This window comes from Brachyistius frenatus, unplaced genomic scaffold (assembly GCF_029030835.1).
Source record: "Brachyistius frenatus isolate BFR_SWC_R1_liver_20210118 unplaced genomic scaffold, ASM2903083v1 Contig_151, whole genome shotgun sequence".
NCBI classification, from domain to species: Eukaryota; Metazoa; Chordata; class Actinopteri; family Embiotocidae; genus Brachyistius; species Brachyistius frenatus.
In genome coordinates this window covers 887,848-909,312 of record NW_027210750.1, presented here as the reverse complement: position 1 = coordinate 909,312, position 21,465 = coordinate 887,848, and the positions used below count along the sequence as shown (strand labels likewise).

Genomic DNA, 21,465 nt, shown 5'->3' with positions numbered 1-21,465 from the left:
ATAAGTAATAAAGTTATATACATTAAACTGTGGTATTTCTGCCCAGCGACAATTAATTAATTCAATTAATGCTTTCATACTTTTGTTGACCCGTCAGACACGGAACGTAAATTTTCACATAACTACAACGTAAAATCCCGAATAAATATAATAATGATAAGAAAGAGGTTTTGTAATCGAATTTTTTTAAATTGTTTTAAGATCTTTTGATTCATGTGTAAGCCCAACTTTTGAGGAAACGTGTTTGTATCACAGGATTTTAAAAATATAAAACTTACGTGGACTTTCAAATCATACGAACTTTTACTGAATACCTGACACAAGAAAACTTGTTACGATGTCGGTGTCACAAACAACTCGTTACCGTAAGAAGCAGTTAACAAACACAATTTACCAAATTTCATCTTGAAAACATTTTGGTCCATAAAAAAAGTTGCCAGGACCAGCTGGGTAGTTGTGAACATTTATTGGTTTTATTTCAATTTTAACACTAAAAAGTACCCGGTCTCATCGACTAAAACAGGTAGTAAAAATTAAAAACAACAAAATAAACACCCTCAACATCGCCTTCATCATCAAATCATCACAGCGGATAGTTTTAACTTGGCGTAAATGACATTCAGAGTGCATATGTGATCAACACATGGCACAAAACTAAACAGCCAAACATCAGTAAATATTCACCATTTCACCGATTTAACGTATAAATTGGCAATAATTCACTCAAAACTGACATTGGTCACAAAAGGTCAAAGGTCACACCAATTTTGAGTTCATTTTCACATTTGGCTGATGATGGAAATATGCCTTCAGTCCTCTGACCGAAGGTTGAACTGTTACGACTCTTCATCCCTCAAATCCAGCACTTTTAAAATCATCTTTAAATAGGAAACTTTTAGATTTGGTTTCATTTGAGTGCTGATTTACAAAAAGGGCACATTATTTTTTATCAAAAGTATTGCATCGAATCTAAAACACTGAGATGAACTCTTTTTGACAAACGGAGCAGGTCGGTTCATCAAGATCGTACAGGAAGTAGAAATAGAGATTTAAAGTATAAAACAAAAGAGAAAGCCTCCAGGGTTTGACCGTTAGTTACGCTTCCCTGTGTCATTACAAACAGTCGCTTTAAAGTAAAACCATCAAAATTGAAAACAACATTTAAAGATACTAAAATGTCCCTTTTATCCCCTGTAATCCACATTTGCATCAAACAATAATAGGACCTCGAATCGTTCCTTGAGGAATGCCTGCATGACATTTGACCAACTCTACTTCTACAAACTGAGCATACAGGGTGTCTCTTTAAGGAACCTGTACGACTTTTTATGTAAAGTCGGAGTACGTCTTCATCTTTTACTGCAGCACTGATTCCCTTCTTTCACTCTTTTCACTCGTTCGCAGTTTTAAAGAAAAAAGTCTGAACCAAAGTAACATCGTCTTTCTCTCCAAACGGGAACCACACAACCACTTTTCAGAAAACTGCCATAAAAATAAAACTCACAGGAATAAAGATATGCTCTGATATGAATGTCGTATGAATGTCTCAGTGCTAAAAAAAAATGATATGATGAATGACGTGCTACAACTGTGGACCTCCTTTATAAACTACATTGGGAGAGAGAAATGCATCTGGTTGAAATTATTTCATAAATCACCAAATAACTCTCTATGAGATAATTATGAAAAAAAACCTCAGAAAAACAAACATACAGAATGAAGTCCAAATTACAAGTAAAAGTTTTTTTTTTTAAATTTTTTTTTATCTTGCATTAATTTTTCTGTCTAATTTGTTTTGCTTTTCAATATCATATATACACCGTCTCCAGCCAAAAAGCATTCTGGGTAACTTATGCAGATTCCCTGACTTTCTGTATTTTGGGAGTTTTTTGGGGACAAAAACTTCAATCCCTTTTTCGTTTGTTTCCAACCGGATGCATTTCTCTCTTTTATGGCTTCGTAAACAAGGGCAGGAGGAGCAGTGACTGGTTAACAGGTCACATGACGCCGCTGCTGTCAGCAGAAAACGTGGCTGTATCTGGCGTTTTGCCTTTCTGCTGCCCTGCAGATGTTTGTAGGTCCGACTCTTCAGTGCAGCTTTAAACTCAAACAACAGCAGAAGTTTGTGCAGATTTTTCCTCCAACAGCAGCAGCAGGATGCATTTTCTAATCTGTACACAGTGCAGTGAAGCAGCTGCTGTCCTGTAAAAACCACATAACTGAATGACCTTAATATTCCAACGAAAGCTTTTGTTTATATTTAATACCTTTTTCGGTTTTACTTATTTTCTACCTTTATCTCCGTTTTTTAACTGCTCCTCCAATGTTTGAACTTGTTTTTATTTGAATCATTGTCCTTTTATGATGGCTGTTTATTTATAGATAATAAAAACAAATCCAAAACTTTCTTAAAAGGTGTGTTATTATAATAAAATAAGAAATGCCAAACAGAAAAGTCAGAATTATAACATCCCGGGTAGTTTATTTGATATATTTGCTCATAATTTTGTTGGTTTAAGTAAAAGTTTTTACTTATCTCATCCTTCTGACTTATCATCTCTGAAGTTAAGTCAAAATTTGGACTTTAATAATTCGGATGAACCTTAATATTCCTATTTTTCCATTTTCCTCATCATGGCTTAAATGAGCCTCCGTATATCCGGGAATTGTGTCGAGACAATATAAAACTAATTCTGATTTAAAAAGTATGGAGCTGCCAAAGTCCTAAAAGACAACTTACTTTTAGAATTTTTTTTATTTTTTATTTTTTAAATAATACACAAAATGAAAAATATTTAAGATTTTTTTTTTATTATTATTATTTTTTTTTAAAGTTTGGGTTCTCAAGGAATCTGTAACAAAGCAAACCAAATCTTTAAAAAAAAAAAAAAAAAAAGTATTTGTCTGAAAACCTGAGAATCTTGTGTGGTTTTTACCCGACAGCGTCCAGCTCCGTTTAAAAAAAAAGCTTGAGACGCACCCAAAAACCGAGACAGAAAAAAAAAATATATATATATATACACAGGTAATGTAGTCAAATATCAGCACAATAAATCTACTGAGGTAATGAGGTCTGTGTGGAAACACGGAACAATGAAATCTTGAAAAATGAGGTATGTGAAGATGTGTGGAGGCTGAAAAGTGCAACGAACTGGAAACCGAAGACGGTCAGCGTTTGCAGAAAAGAGGTTGGTAATTCAGATGTTAGCGAAGTAGACAAGCTTTTAGTTATTTAAGCAGCTATCAGAGGCAAAGAAAGGATTCATGATCCGCCCGGATCAAACCCTCCTCAAGTCTTTCGTCGTGGATATTTTTAGAAGGCGGTTCGAACGTCAGAAGTTTCGCTTATTTCAGTTGTGAACGTGCATTTCTTCTTCTACGTCAATAAATCAAACTCCGGGCCGCTCGGCAGAGTTTGACCTTCATATTGCTTAAGAGACAAAATATTTTTTTTTTTGTTCAAACAAGTAAAAACAGGTTCACCTCTCGCTAAAATAATAATAATAATAATTTTTTAAAAAAGGTTCATTTCGCGCATTGACAAAGCAATAACAACGATGGAAACGGTGATTGTTCATGCTGAAGCTTCGCGGAGCAAAAACGACAACAGATACACGAGAATTAATCACCGACATATTTTCAGTTATTTGATCCTTTCATTGACCTTCACGCAGCCCGCCACCAGCCCCACTTCCTGTTGTATGGACGCTACGAAACCTGTAGCCGGTGATGAGCCTTCGAACACCGAAGAAACGGACAGCTGAAAAGGTTAGGAATGATTTTATAATAAAAAGCGAAACCCAGCGTTGTGCAGAGTCTGGTGGGTTTTCAAGGAGTTCTGTTTCAGTTTTATCTCAAATCAAGCGACTAAAAGATCCAACGGCGGTACGTTTACGTACAACAGTCAGGAAACGTATAATTCAATATAAACCTGCAGATTTCAACGTTCAAAGTTTTACCGTCTGATTTCGGTCACAACAGGTTCCTGAAAATGTTTCGCGTTAAAAAGCCTCTTCTCAAGAAAAGGAAGGGTTTCCATCTACGGGCTTTTAATTTGATACTTCCTGTACGTGATGTACAGGAAGTGCGTGTTTTTATTGTACGAGCTGTAACGGGGCAAATCCGTGTTCGATTGAAGACATTCTGTCCACAGAGATCTGAAGATATTCATAAATATTGTGCTTGTTTTATATGGAAGCCCACTTCTGCCAAGAAAAGAAAAAGCCGACGAAATGTTTAGGAGTCCTAGAAAATGAAAATCCTCGCAACCGTTCACTTTCGTTATCCTGACGTAAGTCAGAAAATGACTCGGTATCTTGTAATCTTGACTTTGTAGATGCGTTTTGAATTCAGGACGTCCAGTGCGTTTTTTTTTTTTTTTTTTTCCCCGGCAGAAACGAGCTTCCATACAGATGAACTGAAGCAAACAGAGAACATCGTTGGTTTGTTTGTTCCAGCTGAAATAAATCGTACGTATCGGGAGGTATTTTTGTGTCTGTGAGGTTTCTGAGCCAAACTAGGAAGGAAAGAAGGAAGGAAGGAAGGAAGGAAGGTAGGAAGGAAGGAAGGAAGGAAGGTAGGAAGGAAGGAAGGAAGGAAGGAAGGAAGGAAGGAAGGAAGGAAGGTAGGGAGGAAATAAAGGAAGCAGAGAAGTAAACCGTGTCTTGCTCTTTCCTCATTTCGCCGTCAGTTGTGTCTGAAAAGTAAAAACTGTACAACAAACGTAGAAAGGATACAAACCGCTGAGATTCACATTCACACTAACGATGCCACTGATGCACGACAAGTTCGTCTATCCTTTGTTTCCCTGTACGAGTAGAGACGCCAAATTCCTCGAAAGGTCGTCCAGAGAAGTCAAATATAACCACAGAAATGCACTTGACGATAATCCAAAAAACAGTCACAACAAAAGAGAGAGAAGGTTTCTGTCCGTCGAAACAATAAAAGGGCACTTTAAAAACCAAACGGGTAGAAAAACCAAGAGGTCACAACTTCCTGTTCGGTGACCGTCCGGCGCCGTACAGATCCAACACGGAAAACAAACAATCGGGAGACAGGAAACGGCAATCCGACCGGCCGGCTGCAAGAGGCGACGAGCTTATTGCAAAAAAAAAACAAAAAAAAAAAAACCAACCTTTCCTGCCGGACGTGAAAGTCACCTGCAGCAGCTCGGGCCTCGTTTCCTTTTTACAGGAGCAGCAGAAGACGAGGAGGAGCATGTGTGCGTTTTTTTTTTTTCCCTTCGTGACCTCTGACCCGAGGCCGCATCATCAGAAGCTTCTGGTTTCAGTTTGTTCCCCCACGATCTTCAGCTCCCGGTCCAAACCGTCCACAGCTGCAACAGCTGCTCCGTTCACAGAAACATCCAAGTCGACGATCGATTTATCGTCTGAGTCGCTTCTCAAAAAAAAAAAAAAAAAGTTTCCGGTTTGTCAAATGAGAGAATTGAATACTTTTTTCTGACATGATGGTGAAATGAATCTCTCTGAGCTAGACTAAAAAAAAAGTTTTTTATTTTGAATTAATCAGCAGATTAATTCGTTAGCTGAAGCCCTAAAATTCGTCCTCTTCAATTTCAACTTGTGTTGAAATAAACATGAACAAGAACATGAATGTTAAAATTAAAAGGAAAAAACATTCGCAACTGTTAAAAAAAAAAAAAAAAAAAAAAAACTTGTTTGCAATTTGTCAGATCGTAGAATTTGCTTCTTTTCTTCATCTTGAATGAAATCGATTAATCAAGAAGATAACCGATGGCTACCCTGATCGTCTCCTCACATCTGGTCCCCGGGATGTGATTCAACCAAATTTTGTTGAATTCATCCAGTTTCCACTTTTTAAAGTAAAAATAACTTTAAAGCCCCTGAAAACGTGTTTTCAGGAACATTAAATATTCGTGAGAAAATATGTTTAATGTAAGTTTTTGTCCGTAAGTTCGTATTCGTTTCCAAGTTTTCGTGTTTGTAAGAAGTTGACATTGAAAACAGGCTTTCAGGGTTTTAAGTTGAGATCTGACTTCGGCGAGAAGCTGCCACCTAAACGATTTTGTTTGTGTCTGAACTTGATGACTTTATATTTGCAGACGTGGAACGGGATCCACAGCAGCACCTGGACCCTGCGACCCGGTTTGCAGAGCACCAATGACAGCGAAGCAGAACGTCAGGTCTGTTCTCAGAACTGCTGCATAAAATCATATTTATGGAGCCAACTTCCTGTTGACTTTCAGAATAACTGTGAGACAGTGTAAAATTGGCCCGCCGCTGATTTGTGTACCGTCTGTTTGAATGTTCGAAGCTCAAATCCAGAGTCAGGGAACATCTGGTGGTCTCAGATCGCTGGTTCTGATCTGGTCTCAGGTCCGCGATTCCTCCTGTGGTCTGGTTTCGGTTTAGCTTCCGTTGGTCCGCGGCTCAGGACCGGTCCTCGGCGTGCTGGGTCTGGATGTGGCTGTGGAGGCGGGTGGCCGAGGAGAACCTCTTGCCGCACTCGGAGCAGCGCAGCGGCGCGGCGGCCGGCGGAGACGACGTGTCGGCGCCGGCGTTGTCAGCGACGTGAGTCTGACGGTGAGCCTTCAGGAGGGACATCCGACTGAACCTCCGACCGCACTCCTCGCACTCCGACCAAACCCTCCGCCGCTTCTTCTGCCGACACAAGAGACACCACAGCTCAAACCGGACCGCCGACCACTGCACCCGTTACACGACCCGAACTCAGCTGCTCCGAACCAGAACCAGCGAACGCGTCGCGGGAGTTCAGCCGCTGTGCTCCGTAATGTGAACAAAACAAGTCACGACGTAAACGGCCAGCGGGATTTCAGCTGCTGTTACCATAGTAACCGCGCGGAGCACACGTGAGGACTGCCGTTTGTTACCGTGGTTACCGGTAACCTCGCAAAACAAAACGTGGCCGAAGCCTGAACATAAACGTTTAAAATTGTAAACAGAGTTTTTGTGTTTTAAAAAAAAAAAAAAAAAAAAATAAAAAAATAAAATAATTAAAATCCGTCCGAGAGCCGCCAGAGTTGGATGACTGATTTATTTTTGTTTTACGTTTAAAGCCGACGTCTTAAAACTCCTCCCTCACCTTCCTCCCTTTGCCCTCCTCGTCCTCCTCGTCCTCCTCCTCCTCGTCCTCCTCCTCCTTGGCGGTCCGGTCGGGAGGTACCACGCCCTCGGTCGCCAGGGCGACCAACGTTTCCTTGGCGACGGCGTCCTCGTCCTCGTCCTCCAGCAGCTGAGACGGCAGAGTGAGGAGGCGGTGAAGCATCGAAGCGGAGGAGCAGCGACCTGCGGGGGAGGGGGAGGAGCAGGGGGCGGGGCCACAGATCAATAACTGAAGGTGACCAGATTGTTTTGTTAAGATCAGGAAAATATTAACGTACAAAAAAACAGATGAAATCGATCAACTTCAATAGTACCGTATTGATTGGGATCATAACCTTCGATCTCACTGTATCATGACGTTTTATTGATGAATCTAAAAACACCAGCAGATTAATTAAAGAAGGAAATATTGAAAGTGTCCATATGTATATTTTAAATAAGTTTTAAGCTTTTAATTTCATACTCTATTTAAATTATTTTGCTTTTCACGTGAAGATTTTTAAAGATAATTGGATTACATGTTTCATTTTGATACATGTTTCAGTTATGTTTGTTTAGATTTATAATTTTTCTGTTATTGTTTTATATAAATGTTCTTATTGTTTATGTTTTCAGATTTTTAAATAAAGTTTGAATACTTCCATATATATATATATATATATATATATATTTTTTTTTTTTTTTACGCCTTACAGTTTGTGTATCTCCTGTTATTCTACTAATACAGGTGAGACTTCCTCCCTCACCTGTAGGGCTGAGGGGGGGTCCAGGTGGAGGTCCCGACCGGAGTCTAGGTGGGGGTCTGGAGGTGGTGTTGAAGGCGTCGCTCCTCTGACTGCCGGCGGCGTCTTCATCATCAGGAGAAAACACCTCCATGTCCTCCAGAGGAGTCCAGCGGGGGTCCTGCTGGGGGGAGGAGGGGGAGGGCTCCAGGGTCACCGAGGGGGCGGAGAGATGCCCGGCGGGCCGTGCCCCGCCCTCGCCCCGCCCACCACCACCTCCTCCTACACGTTCTTTGATCTGCCAGACATCGCTGCACCACTTCTGACCAAAGACCTTGTCCAGGATGGGGACCCAGTCCTGGGAGACGGACAGGACCGGAGGACGCTGCGGGCCTGGGGGAGGGAGGGGGCAAGGATGTAAAGAAGGGGAGAAAGGAAGTAAGTGAGGAAGGACTGAGGATATTTTCTGTTCACTAAACGTGGTGTTTCTGGCCGATCGGGTCGGACTACTTCCTGGATGCACCTGCTGCTGTTTGATGTCTTCTGACCACTCACCGTCTGTCTCAGCCGTCTCCTTGGACACGGTGACCTCGGCCACCTCCTCGCGGGCGTCCTCCGAGCCGCTGGGGGACACCGAGTCGTTCTCGGACCCCCTCCGGTTCCCCCCCGGCGCCCTGCCCTTCTCCCCTCCCCCTCTCTCGGCGCTCTTGACCAGCCGCTCCTCCAGGACGTGCTGCTCCCGCTCCATCTTGGTGATCTCCAGCAGCAGGTCGTCGAACGACGCCTCCACGATCTTCGTCAGCTCGCGCACGGCGAAGTCCAGCACCTGCTCCATGACAGACTTCAGCTGATCTGAGGGGACATGAACGGGAGGCGTCGGGTTAACGTGGTGAGTTCAGGTTCACGACAGTAAACTGATCACAGGCGGGATATTAAAAGTGGTTTTCCAGGTCTGAAAAATGGTTCCGATGCAGAAGTGTCTTCAGCTGCAATACCACCGAGCGCCACTAGAGGTCGGCTCCAAAAAGCCTCCGGCTCCATAGACTCCCATTCAACTTCTCTCTTCAAATCCAAAGTGAATAAAATGTGTCCATCAGTTATCTCGGTGTTGTTCGCTAAAGTCGCTCCTTCTTATTAGTTTTCTGGAGGTCCATCTGAAAATAATCCCTCATTCATTAGAAAAGAAGATTAAAAAAAGACCCCTTTTTTGGGGGCGTGTCTGTTTGATTGACACGTCTGTGGTGCAGTCAGGTTACAGCTATCGGTCGGCGGGACGTCGTATCGTCAAGGTTTCCAATCAGATCAGTCAGATCCACCGCTGTGTGGGTAAAAAACAACAACAACAAAAAACACCTCGGATACAATATATTTTTAACTCTTCAACGCCGAACTGTTCGTCTGCAAAGCTGCAACACGATCTGCGAAACGGCGTTGTTTTTTTTACGGCGTTTGTCCGAGCAGCCGTCTGTGAAGCTGCAATAATCAACCCTCAACTCTATTGATCAGAGACACCGTGAATATGTATAATTAAAAAAAACATTCACACTGGAGAGGGAAGATTTGTACAAAGTTATCAGAAAGCATGTCAGAGCCCGTTATAATACAGCTGTCGTTGACGTTAGCTATAAAACTTTTAAAGTGTATAATATTTAAGTCGCTTCCAGGTCTGAAAAACGAGGCCGGGTGCCTTAAACCGTAATACCATTGAGTGCCACTAGAGGCTGGCTCCAAAAAAGCATGAAATACGAAGTCAGTAAATTATTTTCCAGCAGTTATCTCGGTGTTGTTCGCTAAAGTCGCTCCTTCTTATTAGTTTTCTTGGCGGTCCATCTGAAAATAATCCAACATTAATTAGAAAATCGGTAATGAAGGGAGATGGAGGTAAAAATATATATATATATATATATATATATGTGTATATATATATATATATGTATATGTATAAACTGAAGATGCAGACGTTTGTTTCGTAGGACTTTTATCTGAAAACGAGACGACGGAGCTTCGAACTTTCGAAGTCTGAAGATGTGGAAAGAACGTCTTTTAAACCTCGAGTCGTTTTACTTTCGTTGATCGGCCTTGTTTGCGCTCTAAAATGCGCCTCGTCGGCGTTTGTGCTTCTTTTAAGCCGCATTCGTTTTACGAGCTGCTTTATTGCCGTTCGTGTGAAGTGAGATCAGAAAATAAATAGGATTATATTAATTATTTAATGACTTATAGTAACAACCCCCTGAGCTGCTCCTCCATCTCCTCCACCTCCTCTCCATCCTTTGTGTCCCTCCACAGTGGGCCGATATCCGACTGAAAGCGTAGCCCCGTTTTTTCCTCCGCAGAGCGTCGTGACCTTTGACCCGAGCGTGTCGAGGGCCGCGGCCTCATTACGGCGCTGAGGCGTGTTCGTTAGCGTGTTACATTCTTGGCTGCGGGCCGTCTTGTTTGTGTTCGGATATCGGGACGCACAAAAAAAAAAAAAAAACTGATTCTTTCAGAATTAAATGCGCACTTTCGCGGCCGACGGACGTGATCCGCCGCCGTGATGTCACCGCACGTCCTGGCCGTGACCGTGGCGTTGGCCTGGTTTCAGCGGTGGGGGGGGGGGGGGGGGCTGCGTGTCAGCAGTGTTGGTGTTCCAGTTGAGCAGATGTGTGCATGCATGCGAGAGCGACGCCGTCTTTCTTTCTTTCCCGTCTCACGTGTCGCTGCATGTGGACGCGTCTGAATCTGCTGCTGCAGCCCTGCAGCTGAAAACACACCCAAACACCCAAACAAACAAACAAACAGCTGCGTGCCTGAATGCGACCAACATCGCCTGAAGGATGCAGTCACTCTCGTTCCGGGTGAAATAAATTCCTCGGCCTTATTTCCGTTTGTTTTATTCATGGGATTTTATTCTTTTCCAATAAATGTTTGGTCTTTTTTTTTTTTTTATTGAATTTGAATGCTGCTCTGGTGCTTTTCTTTCCCTCTCTGAGGTTCTGCTGCATTTGAGTAAATCTGAAACCAGTTACCAGTTTATAACTTTATAGCTTCACGTCCAGAAACTAGACCAGACTACAGCGAGCAAACGGCCTCCGTTGCCACCGTTGTTCACGAACTAGCTACGTGATTAAAGAAATATATACGCAGATCGATCAATAAAGAAAACGATCGAACCCGAACAGCTGCAGTTATGCGGGCTGGAGTTTAACCAACTTCACGAAAAAGCGACAAAAAATTAAAACGGCAGATAACATCATCAAGGACAATAATTGTCGTGAGTAATTATTATGTTCTACGCGTGTCGGTATTTTGTTGAAACGTCTAACGAAAATAAAAACTCGTCCGCGACGGGCAGCAGAAAAGTCGCCGGCTGGTTTCCATCCGAACAAAGTGTCAAAATTTTACCGAATCTCGAGAAAATCTGCAGAAGAAAACGTTAATGAATCGACGCTCTACTGTGATTGGTTGCTCAGTTAAACAGCAGGTGGCGTCGATTCTCTGGTCGGTGCCATTAGACCACTGAAGAAGAAGAAGAAGAAGAAGAAGAAGAAGAAGACACCTTACATTACATGTGCTTTACCACCAATGGCCACTAGTCAACCTATTTCGAGATATACGAAGTAAAAAATATTTTCTCCGTTAATACGATTTTAGAAATCGTACGTGTTGGACGCAGAAACGCTGACATCAAAAGACTTTCGTAACTTTCAATTCGTAACTTTTGTTTTCTTTGTCCAGTTAAATCCTCGTTTACCGTTAAAAGACTAAATTTTAGTCGGGCAGTAAACAAAAGCGTTATTCTGGCGCAAGAATTCTTTTGCGATTTTCTTCGCATCATTAAAACCAAAACGACATCTTAAATGCTTAAATGCATTCGAATCACGCGCCGACGAAAACCGCCAAGGGCCAATAATTCGGTTTTAAAACTTCCCAGAGCCCTCGTTGGTCTGATTTTCCCGCCGCTGCAGACGCCTGGTGGCCGTCCAGTTCGGCCTCCGGCGATAAATCTGACACGACAGCCGTAAAAATCGCTGACAGACTCTTGCTGAATATCTGAATATTCACTGCGTGTGCGGAAGCTTTTGTCCTCCCTTTTCACGCCTCGGGGGCCTTTTCTTCTCCGCCGATTAAACCTCGCCGGGGTCCGTCCTCGTGGCGGCCCACCGTCCCGCCCGACCGTGAGGACGCCTTCCGTCCCCCGTCTCCTGCGGTCCGTTGTTCCTTTGTCCTGGACCCCCCCCACACACACACCACCACCACCACGCCCCTCCACGCCTGAAGAAGACATTTAATTTTTAACACCTACAAAGCTTCTGCGGTGTCTTACTGTTATGTCGTCTCCTGCGTTTCAACCCGAGCTGCCACTTTCCTCCTGGTGAACCTGTTCTGTCGGAGCCTTCACAGTTAACATGTCTGACATGACACCCAGACATGGTATTTATGGAGGAAAGAAAAAGAAAGAAAAAAGGAGATCCTGGCTGCTGCACACTCAAAGCTCTGCCAGGCCTCATTCCTCTACGTGGTCATCATATCCTGCTTCACCTCCTTTCTGCTCCAATTAAACCCCAATTAAAAACGTACTCCCCCCCCCCCACACACACACCCCACCCTCCTTCCCATCCCAGCCTCCACTCCTCTCTGCTGTCCCCCACACTCTGGCTGCTTTGCCCCGCTCAGCATGCCGGAGGAGGGGGTGGGAGCCCACGGATCTCGATTTTTATCACCTGCAAGGCCTCAACTCTCCTCTGCTCCTCATTTCGCTCTTAAAGCCTTAAATCGGCCTGCAGGGTTACGCAATGCCGCGTTAGCGTGCCGCCGCGGAGGGAGGAGTGCCAGACTGTTTGTTTGCGTGTCTGTGCGCCAGTGCGTGTTGTATAACTGCTGCCTACCTACGACTCGTCCTCTCTGCTCCAGGCGGCGTGTGTCGGTGGGCACCCCGGGCTCGGTGCCCTGCCCCCCGGGGGCGTGTAGCTGCTGCTGCTCGGGCTTTGTCCTGCCGCTGTCCGCCTTCTCGTCGCCCGCCGCCTTGTTCTTACCAGCCGCCGGGGAGCCTCCGCCGTCCGAAGCTCGGCCCCGGTTCTCCCGCGACTGCAGCTGCACCCTGAGCCGGCGGTTTTCCTGCTCCTTCACGGCCGTCTCCAGCAGCAGGGAGTTCAGGCTGGAGCCCACCGTTTTGCTTATTTCCTGGACGGCGAGCTGAACGACTTGCTCCAGCACGGACTCCAACTGGCCCTGGAAAAACGAAATGTACACGGCCCCGTTCATGTTTTCGCCCCCTCCGGTAAGAGGGCTGTCTCATTCTTCTAACCCTAACCCCCCCCACCACCACCACCCACCCCGTGCCCTCAGTCCCCGACGGAAAACTGGGTAAAAATCGGGCCCCGGATCGCTGGGCTGCTCCAGCGGCAGTTCGGCTCGGCTCCTCCGGCTGCTACTGCTGCTCTCTCCGCCTCGGTGCTCGGCGCGTGTTCAGCCTTCTTCGGAGGCTGCTGCCGGAAACACCCGAGTAGAGGCGCAGCAGCATTTTCCCGCCCACATGTGCGGGCCCTCGCGCACCGCGCTCGCTCGCGCCCTCGCAGGCAGCCACGCCATTTTGGCTCTGAGAAAATAACATCAATCATTCCCAAATGTCAGACTTCAAGCCCGGAAAAGATCCCCCAGCGGCTGCTCGCATCCTGGCCGGCTGCCGCGCCTCCTCTCCGGGCTGAAACCTCCTCACACTGGAGAAAACGTACATTAAATGATCCGGATGCTGCTTATGGCTGCTTTAACATCCAGATATCAGCATTATATCAGCAGCTCCTCTGGTTTATAGCTGATGATCAGCTGATTGACCAAATCATCAGCAAAAAGTTTGATCATTTATGAACCATTTCCTCTTCTCAAAGGAAACATAAATACATTTTTAAGTAAATCTGTGACCTAATCAGCTTCCTAAAGATGCATTTTCATCCAGACGGAGGGCGTAAACAATGTCCTGCGATTAATCAACATCTGTCGTAAACAAATCTGCTCATCATCATTATTTGTCGTCCAAAATGTGATAAAAAAAAAAAATTACTATTGGGTTACATTTTTGCTATAGTATGACTTTATAAAAAATATATATATATATTATATATAATAATAAAAAAAAGAATCTAAAACCCTGATACAAAACAAATATAAAAAAAAACAAATACAAAAAATAAAGCCAGTGACTAAATCTTGGATTTATGTCCGAACTACCGCAAATTTATCCCCCAAAATCCCATTAATACATTTTAATTCTATAGTATGACGTTTTTTTTCTATATATTTGGGGCGACAAACGTACGACAGCGGTGACGGTATGACTCGCATGTCATTTAAAAAAAAAAAGTCATACTCCAAAAAGTGATAAAAAGACACATTTAAAAAAAATTAAAAAAGAAGAAGAAGAATAAGGAACGAGATCGAGAAACGTGCGAGGGCCTCTTCCTTTATTATTTTTAGGATCAGTTTTGACATCCATTTTTGTTTCTCACTTGGTGTTTTAACTTCCTGTTTCTATTTTTTTTCAACATATTGTATATAATATATATAGATATATAATGTACTGTATATACTGTGCATTTTATATTTATATTTTTTACTGCCATTTACTGCTATTTTATTGCTTTTCTATTATTCTATTCTATTCTATTATTTTATTCTATTATTTCTATTATTATCTTATTGCTTCTGTATGCTGCTGTAGCGAAAAAATGTCCCCTCGGGGATTAATAAAGTAAATACATACCTACCTACCTAAATCAGTGAAGAACCGCTGTTGGCCCCGTGTTGTTGTTGTTGTTGTTTTTAACGAGGAAGATAAAAATAAAAATAAATTATTTACAGGAAGTGACGAATAGCTAAAGAAAACAGATTTGGAAACTAATGGAGTCGGGACAAAAAATAAAAAAAGGGGGCCAACCACTTCAGTTTTGAGGGCCAGATTTGGTCCACGGGCCGCTGTTTGCGTCTCCCGCTGCTGCAACACAAACGACATGAAAAACACCCTAAATGCCCCTTTATGTTGTTTTACATGTTGTAAAGTGTATTATTGGCGTGAAATGGACTCCAGACGTTAGTGTGGTGATCAGGTGTCAGTAGATGGGGTGGTTTTGTTTGGGGCCTTACTGCCCCTTTAATTCGGCATTACGTCACTGACAACTTAACCCCCCACCCCCGACCCCCCACCCCACCCCACCCCACCCCCTTCCTCCCCGCGTCTGATTGAGCGCATGCAGCAGCAGGGCGACACTCCCCCTAAACATCCGCGCGCCTCTCCTTCGGCCGTTACGGTAAACCAGATTAAATAAAATAAATAAATAAAAAAAGGGACGCGACAGCAGCTCGAGAGGAGGGCGGGGCCTTCACGTCGATCATCTTGCGGGCTTTTGTTGTCGCGAGGAACTGGAGGAAACCGAGCCGAGCCGATCCGAACCGAACCTGCCCCACCTCCGCGCGGCAATCCGGGGCACTCTGCGGCCGGCGGTGCGAAGTCGTGCGGCGGCGTGGCGGTGCAGCACCGGCCCGCGGAGCGGCTGGAAGCGGCCGTGTGATGTGACGTCATCGGACTGTGCGGGCTCAGACCTCCCGCTGAGAGGAGCGGTGGGGGAGCGGTTCCAGCGTTTCCGCCTTCTTTCCGCTGTTTTGCTGCGTCAGTGATTAGACAGGAACAATTAGACCGAGCAGACTCTGAGATCATCTTAAGCGTTTGATTGATGACATTAATTATTAGACTTTAATCTCAACTGCGGAAACAAATTAACTTTTAATATATCTGTGGAAGATCAAACCGGGAGTTTAATGAAACACGTACATTTTAAAAGGCTTTAAAAGATCCAACATGGAGGAACAGAAGCACATTCATGACAAGAAAATAAACAGAAAGATGATTGTTAATAAAATTATAACTTTAAAATCAACATTGTAAATTCGTATTATTCATATATATATATTCAAGTACCTTGAAAGTACGTTTCACAGCAGACAGCCGTGTACAAATCAAACATTCGGAGTCAGTGATTACGCAGTCAAGTTTTTAACGTATATATTTTCTTTATGTTAAGAGTCAAAAACTGACAAATAAAAAGAGTCATACTGGTTTTCGTCATTAAAAATGGGACCGTCGTCAACGAAAGAAAAATATTCCCACAGAAAGCAAACGCAAAAGAAAAAGTTTGTGTCTTACGGATCATTTTTCAAGAGATGAATTGCTTATAAGTCAAAAATTAGATTTTTCGAATTACAAAAAGTGTCAAAAGAAAATGACCATTTATAGTATAATAGGACAAAAATGAACGTAATCTAAAATATACCTTTGATTTATTCTCAGAATTCAGACGTACCGAGATTTTGTTGCTGTAAACTAAACTTTGTTTTCATTTCTTCTTCCTTTATTATTTTCAGGGTCAGTTTTGTTCCTGTGTTGTTTTGACGTCTACTTTTCTTTCTTACTTGGTGTTTTACTTCCTGTTTCTGCTCCGAGACTTTTCTTTCCTCGCCGTCCTCGACGTGTCCGGCCGTTTTCTCTAACGTTTCCCCCTCCGCCGTGATTCGAGGGTTTCTCATCTTCCTCGCGGACGGAGGGGCGGAGCCGAGCGCCGGTGTTCAGCCGTGAGGTTTTTTTGGCTGACGTGGACGAAGCGGTCGGCCCTCTTCCTGCTGCCGAGGGGTCCCGGCTCGCTTTATGAGGCGTGTGCGGGTCCCATATAGGCCGCCGATGCTGTAGGCTGCTGCCACAGAGACTTTATTGTCTCTGCCTTGGATACCAGCCAGTCCTTAGGAATGCTTGTTTTTAACCAGGTTGTGCCCAGAAACTATCCCGAGAGAAAAAAAACTCCTGGAAGGGAAACTGGGGATGACTTAAAATAACAATAATAACACTTAAAAAAAAAAAAAGAAAAGCACTTACAAAATGCTCTCCGAGGAAATTACGCTAAAACAATCCAGCACGATGAACTAAAATAAACTCAGTCCGGTAAATCAAATAGAATCCAACATTGAATACAGTTAAGATAAAGAGGGCGAAATAAACAGAAAAGATCAAACATGCTGACGGAAAAAAGTAAAACTGTGATCGGTAAAATAATTTTTTTTATAGTCTGGTTTTCATGCAGTTTAGAGGGGGAGAGCGTAACCCAGGTTGTTTTCTGGAGCTACAATTTACCGATGTTCCCGAAACGCCTCGCGCGCTACCACTACATGCTACCTAGCCGTGTGCAGAGAAACATCCTGTTACTGCAGCTCACGTGACCAAAAATGAGTTTGAAAATGATCAAATAAAATTTAAAGTGATATGCGGGCCCTCGCACGCTCCACGTCGGGGATCCAGCGGGTCGGGCCCGCCGGCTCCCCGACGTGCAGCGCGCGAGGGTCCGCATATTCCCCCTTGCAGTTTTAATTCTTTTCTCGATCTAAGATCGAACATTTAACATCTTCAAAAACTCATGAAAGTCGGTGCTTGACGCATATGCAAGGGTTCGAGAGGTTTGGAGCATCGTTTGACCTTAAACATCAACTTCCTGTGTCACAGCGAAACATCAAACGTAGCCGCATCGCCCTGGCTATATATACCATGATGACTTTTGGGTCACTTTTTGGACAACATACTTTGGATGACTTTTTGGAGTCATTTTTTTTTTTTTGTATGACTGCATGTACAAACCCAAACCTGTGTGGCTTACCCTTAGAAGGACTCGCCCTCCATGAACCATGAAGCAGCGTCGTCGACCGCCGGACCATCTTCGACGGGTTAGTCTGGTTAACTCAACAGGTAAAAGATTATACTTCACCAAGGTTGATATTAATGGTTCAGATTCCACCTGTTGATGGTGATTCAACTTTTAGTGAAGTTGAAATGTTTGGAGAAATTGAAAAAGTTTTGCATGCACTACACATTACAGGAAGATATTTAATATCACTGCAGACCACCTTAAAAACACGTATATCTACTATCCAAAGAATGTCTGCGGCAATTTTGGTCGCATTTGAATGAATATTTGTGGACGGTGGAGTTATAGGTTGCAGTGAGCCAAAGATTTGTCACAATGCAGTGAACTTTCTGAGAAGATAGATGGTGCAGTGGTTAATACTGCTGCCTCTCAGTTAGAAGGTTTTGGGCTCAAACCCCCCCTTTGTCATGACTTACAACAAAAATCACGAGATAAAATTTGTAGAAGTTCATTAAAGTACAAAGTCTGTATTGCGAAGAGGAGCCATGACTTCCTGAACGTCTTGTCCAGAATCAGAACGGAAACCTCGTCTTTATTTTGTCACATTTCCAAATGAAATTAAAATCCTAAAAAAGGATCGTGTTTGAAATTGTCTTCTTTTTTAAGTCTTAAAACAAAAACAAACGAGTGGAAATAAGATTCTTCAGCCATTTGTGTTTCCAGATGAACCTTTGCAAAAACAAAGGTAGAAGTAAAGTAAGTAAAACACGACTCCGGTGGAAGTGGACACTCGTCATGTGAGACTTTATGAAGATTATTCTATTAGCGACTGGATATAAATAAATTATTTAATAAAAACAAAAAAAGGAATTGAAGAGGGATTAAAAAGACACAAAGCAATAAAGATGCCGCCGAGCCACATGAGTATACACTGAACAATCCTTTTCTTTATTCATTTTTTTGTTATCATTTCAATATGTCTGTCAGGGTTTGTTTTTTTAAGTTTTTATTTTAAATTAAAATTTTTGACACACTTATAAAAGACAGCATCTGCATAGAGTTGTCATCTTAAAGATCCATGAAGAGAGAGAGAGAGAGAGAGAGAGAGAGAGGAGGGGAGGGAGGGCAAGAGAGAGAGAAGGTGAGGGAGAGGGGGGGGGAAGAAAGAGGGGGGGCAGATGGGTAAAGAAGGGGGGGGGATACTGGCACGTCACATGAACTAAACAGAACAGCCAACAGCAGTACGAGAGAGGGGGGGAGGGAGGGGAGGTGACAGGGTCGGGGGTGGGGGGTGTTTTTTTCAAGAGGGTGAGGGAGGGGGTGGGGGGGACAGATCGCTTTTACATTACGCTACGCACACATACACACACACAAAAAAAACGGGACACAAGTTGCATTTCCGGTCAAAGTTGCGTCTGAAGAGCGACGGTCTGTCCTCCGTCTCTGTCTTTGTTTTTTCGTTTTTCAAAGTTTGGAAACATATTTTTCTGACCTCACGTCTCTGTCTCTCGTCTGCCGTCCCCCCCCCCGTGATAGCTTCTGTCTTTATTTGTCCTTTATCTGCCCTAAAAAAAAAAAAAACGTAGTTTAAAAAAAATGTCTGCCGAGTCTCTGCGACGCTGCAGAGGGCCCCGTGTTTATGGCGTCTTAAATGGGTGATTTTGTTAATGGAGTTCCTGCAGGAAGTCTGCGCTCGTCGGACCCGGCCCGGAACGCCTCTGCATGATGAAGAGAGCCCTTGTTTCTCTGAATATTGCACGCTTTGTTACGATAGGCCTGTGTGAGGCGTGTGACCGGGCCTGAAGTTTAGGTTGCAACAGTGGCGGGACCCCGAGTTCCTCAAACTCGTCGGAGGCGAGTCTCACCGGGCGAAACCGTTCGAACGGGAGAAACGAGAAGCTCAAATCGGACTTTAAGACCCGGTTTTTCTGATTGACCTTCGAGTGAAAAACTCACGCGCTTCGACGCATTTGAGAAACTGAAGCTCAGGTTTCTTCCAGGAACTCCTCGGCGAGGACGAAGTGATGGAAAAAAAAAACCACGAGGAGAGAAGCGGTGGCAGGTTGAGGTACGAAACAGAAAGTGATTTTAAAACTGGTATTAGCGTTTAAGAGCTAATGGTCTCAGCTCCGAGACGTACGACGGGACTAAGATATGCCAATCAAGCTGTTAGCGTTCTAACAGGTTGATTTTTTGGGCATCTCAGGATATGGCTACTAGTTGGCCGGGCGAGTTGGTATTTTGGTTCTGGTGCGGTTTAAACTCTGGGGGGGAAACAAGGCAGGTAAAGAGACCAACTTTCAGGTGTGTCGTTTGGCTAGCTAGCTAGTGGATGAGAGACTTGAGTCGAACAGCGAGAGAGAGAGAGAGATCGGAAACCGCAAACAGGGCTTCCAAAGTGATCGGGGTGGTTGGGGGGGCGTGGCCTGGAAAGCCCTGGAGGCGGGGGTTGATTTTCCTAATATGGAGGGAAGCACTTTCATCAGAGGAGCCAGTGGGTGGAGCCTCTGGGACTGAGGTGATGGACGGAGGTGCGGTCGTGTTTACACCGTGCCGAGATCTGTTCGTTGTCCACCTCGACAAACCGGATTCATCCCGCTCGTCGTCATCGTCGATGGCAACGCAAAAGACCAGAAGAGGTACGACGCGGCCTCCGAGTTGGTGTACTGCTACCGGAGACGCCGCCGTACCTTTTCCTACCACAGGGGGGCGTAAACACGGCGTCTGAACGGAGTGTGGCGGACGGCAATGCTAGAAGCTATGTTTCTCTTTCTCTCTGCTGTTGTCTCTCGAGGGGGGGGAAGTTGGGGGGGGGGGGTTACCGGGGGACGAAAAGTGGCAAAAAGAGGACAGAGATCGAACTACGTGTCAACTTTGACGGGAATAGATATCTCAGTAGATTTATACATAGACATGCAAGTCATTTTTTCTCTCTTTGAAGTTATTTACAATAATTACATAACACAAAGAATCCAGTTTCAGTTTGACAAAATTGCGAGCATTCAATATTCAATATTACTACTATTATTTATGATAACATAACTCCTTTTGTACTTCTTTAAATCATTGCTATTATAGAATCGTCGTAACCTCCCTTTTTTAAAGTTTTCACGTTGGTTTGATCACTTTGTGTGAAGCCGTTCACTCCTGGGTTTTTGCAAATGTTTTACTGCATTTTATTTGTCATTTATGGTAATAATAATAATAATAATGATAATGTTATTTAAGTGTCTTTTCTACTTGCTATGGCAGGGATAATGTGGGCGTGGTGTATCTTTGTGGCCCCTCCCCTAACTCCTCCCACCCCTCCCGCTAGGAAAAAAAAAAACCCACTGATACAAACCGAATACTGTCTCGTACGATGAAGAGAGCAGAAGGAGGTTTTGAGTGGAGCATCAAATAAATCAGAAACAACAATTAATATCAAGTAGCAGCTGCTTACTGCTGACGAGAGCAGATCGAAGCCACAACAAACAAACAATAAACATTTTCATTTTCTTGTCGTCCAGAACAGGGCACTGAACAGGTTTAGGTTGGTTTTTTTTGTTGTTGTTGTTGAAAATTGTTTCAGGAAGACAAAAATCATCGCGGAGAGGAGTTTAACCGTCCAACAACAGAGGAACGGGAAAAAAAAGAAAAAAAAGAAGTGCGACTGGCCCGGATCCTCGGTGTCTGTCGAGAAACAAACGTGGAAGACGGAAACTGTCCGCCGACGCAGCGAGTCTGCAGAAACAAAACAAAAACAAACAAAAAAACACGTGCGAAACGACACGCCGCGTTACTGTTCACGCACGTGCCGACGGCTAACGTTAAAGTCAATCTTTGGAGTTTTGGAGTCGCAGCCAAACTCCCTCCGGATGATTTTTCCTGCTTTCCGCTCCCCGACGGAAACTGGACACGGCCCACAGAAGCGGTAATGGCCACGCAGCCACGTACACATAGGTATAGAAATAGCAGTATGTTGGCGTAAGATTTGTATAT

At 44.0% G+C, this 21,465-nt stretch overlaps 1 protein-coding gene across 2 annotated transcripts; it reads right to left on the bottom strand.

Annotated features, from left to right (window-relative positions):
- Positions 1–451: 451 nt before the first annotated feature.
- LOC138631275 (uncharacterized) lies at positions 452–13,119 on the bottom strand. 2 transcript variants are annotated; one of them, XM_069716106.1, is made up of 5 exons: positions 12,694–13,119; positions 8,381–8,677; positions 7,850–8,218; positions 7,084–7,286; positions 452–6,641 (listed from the first exon to the last, which is right to left on the bottom strand). In XM_069716106.1, exons 1-5 carry the CDS (start codon positions 13,067–13,069, stop codon positions 6,411–6,413), a joined length of 1,476 nt encoding a protein of 491 aa, XP_069572207.1. In that variant the 5' UTR covers positions 13,070–13,119; the 3' UTR covers positions 452–6,410. The 2 variants fall into 2 exon arrangements, with proteins under 2 accessions (XP_069572207.1, XP_069572208.1); XM_069716107.1 differs by having other exon boundaries at positions 452–6,638.
- Positions 13,120–21,465: the final 8,346 nt, after the last annotated feature.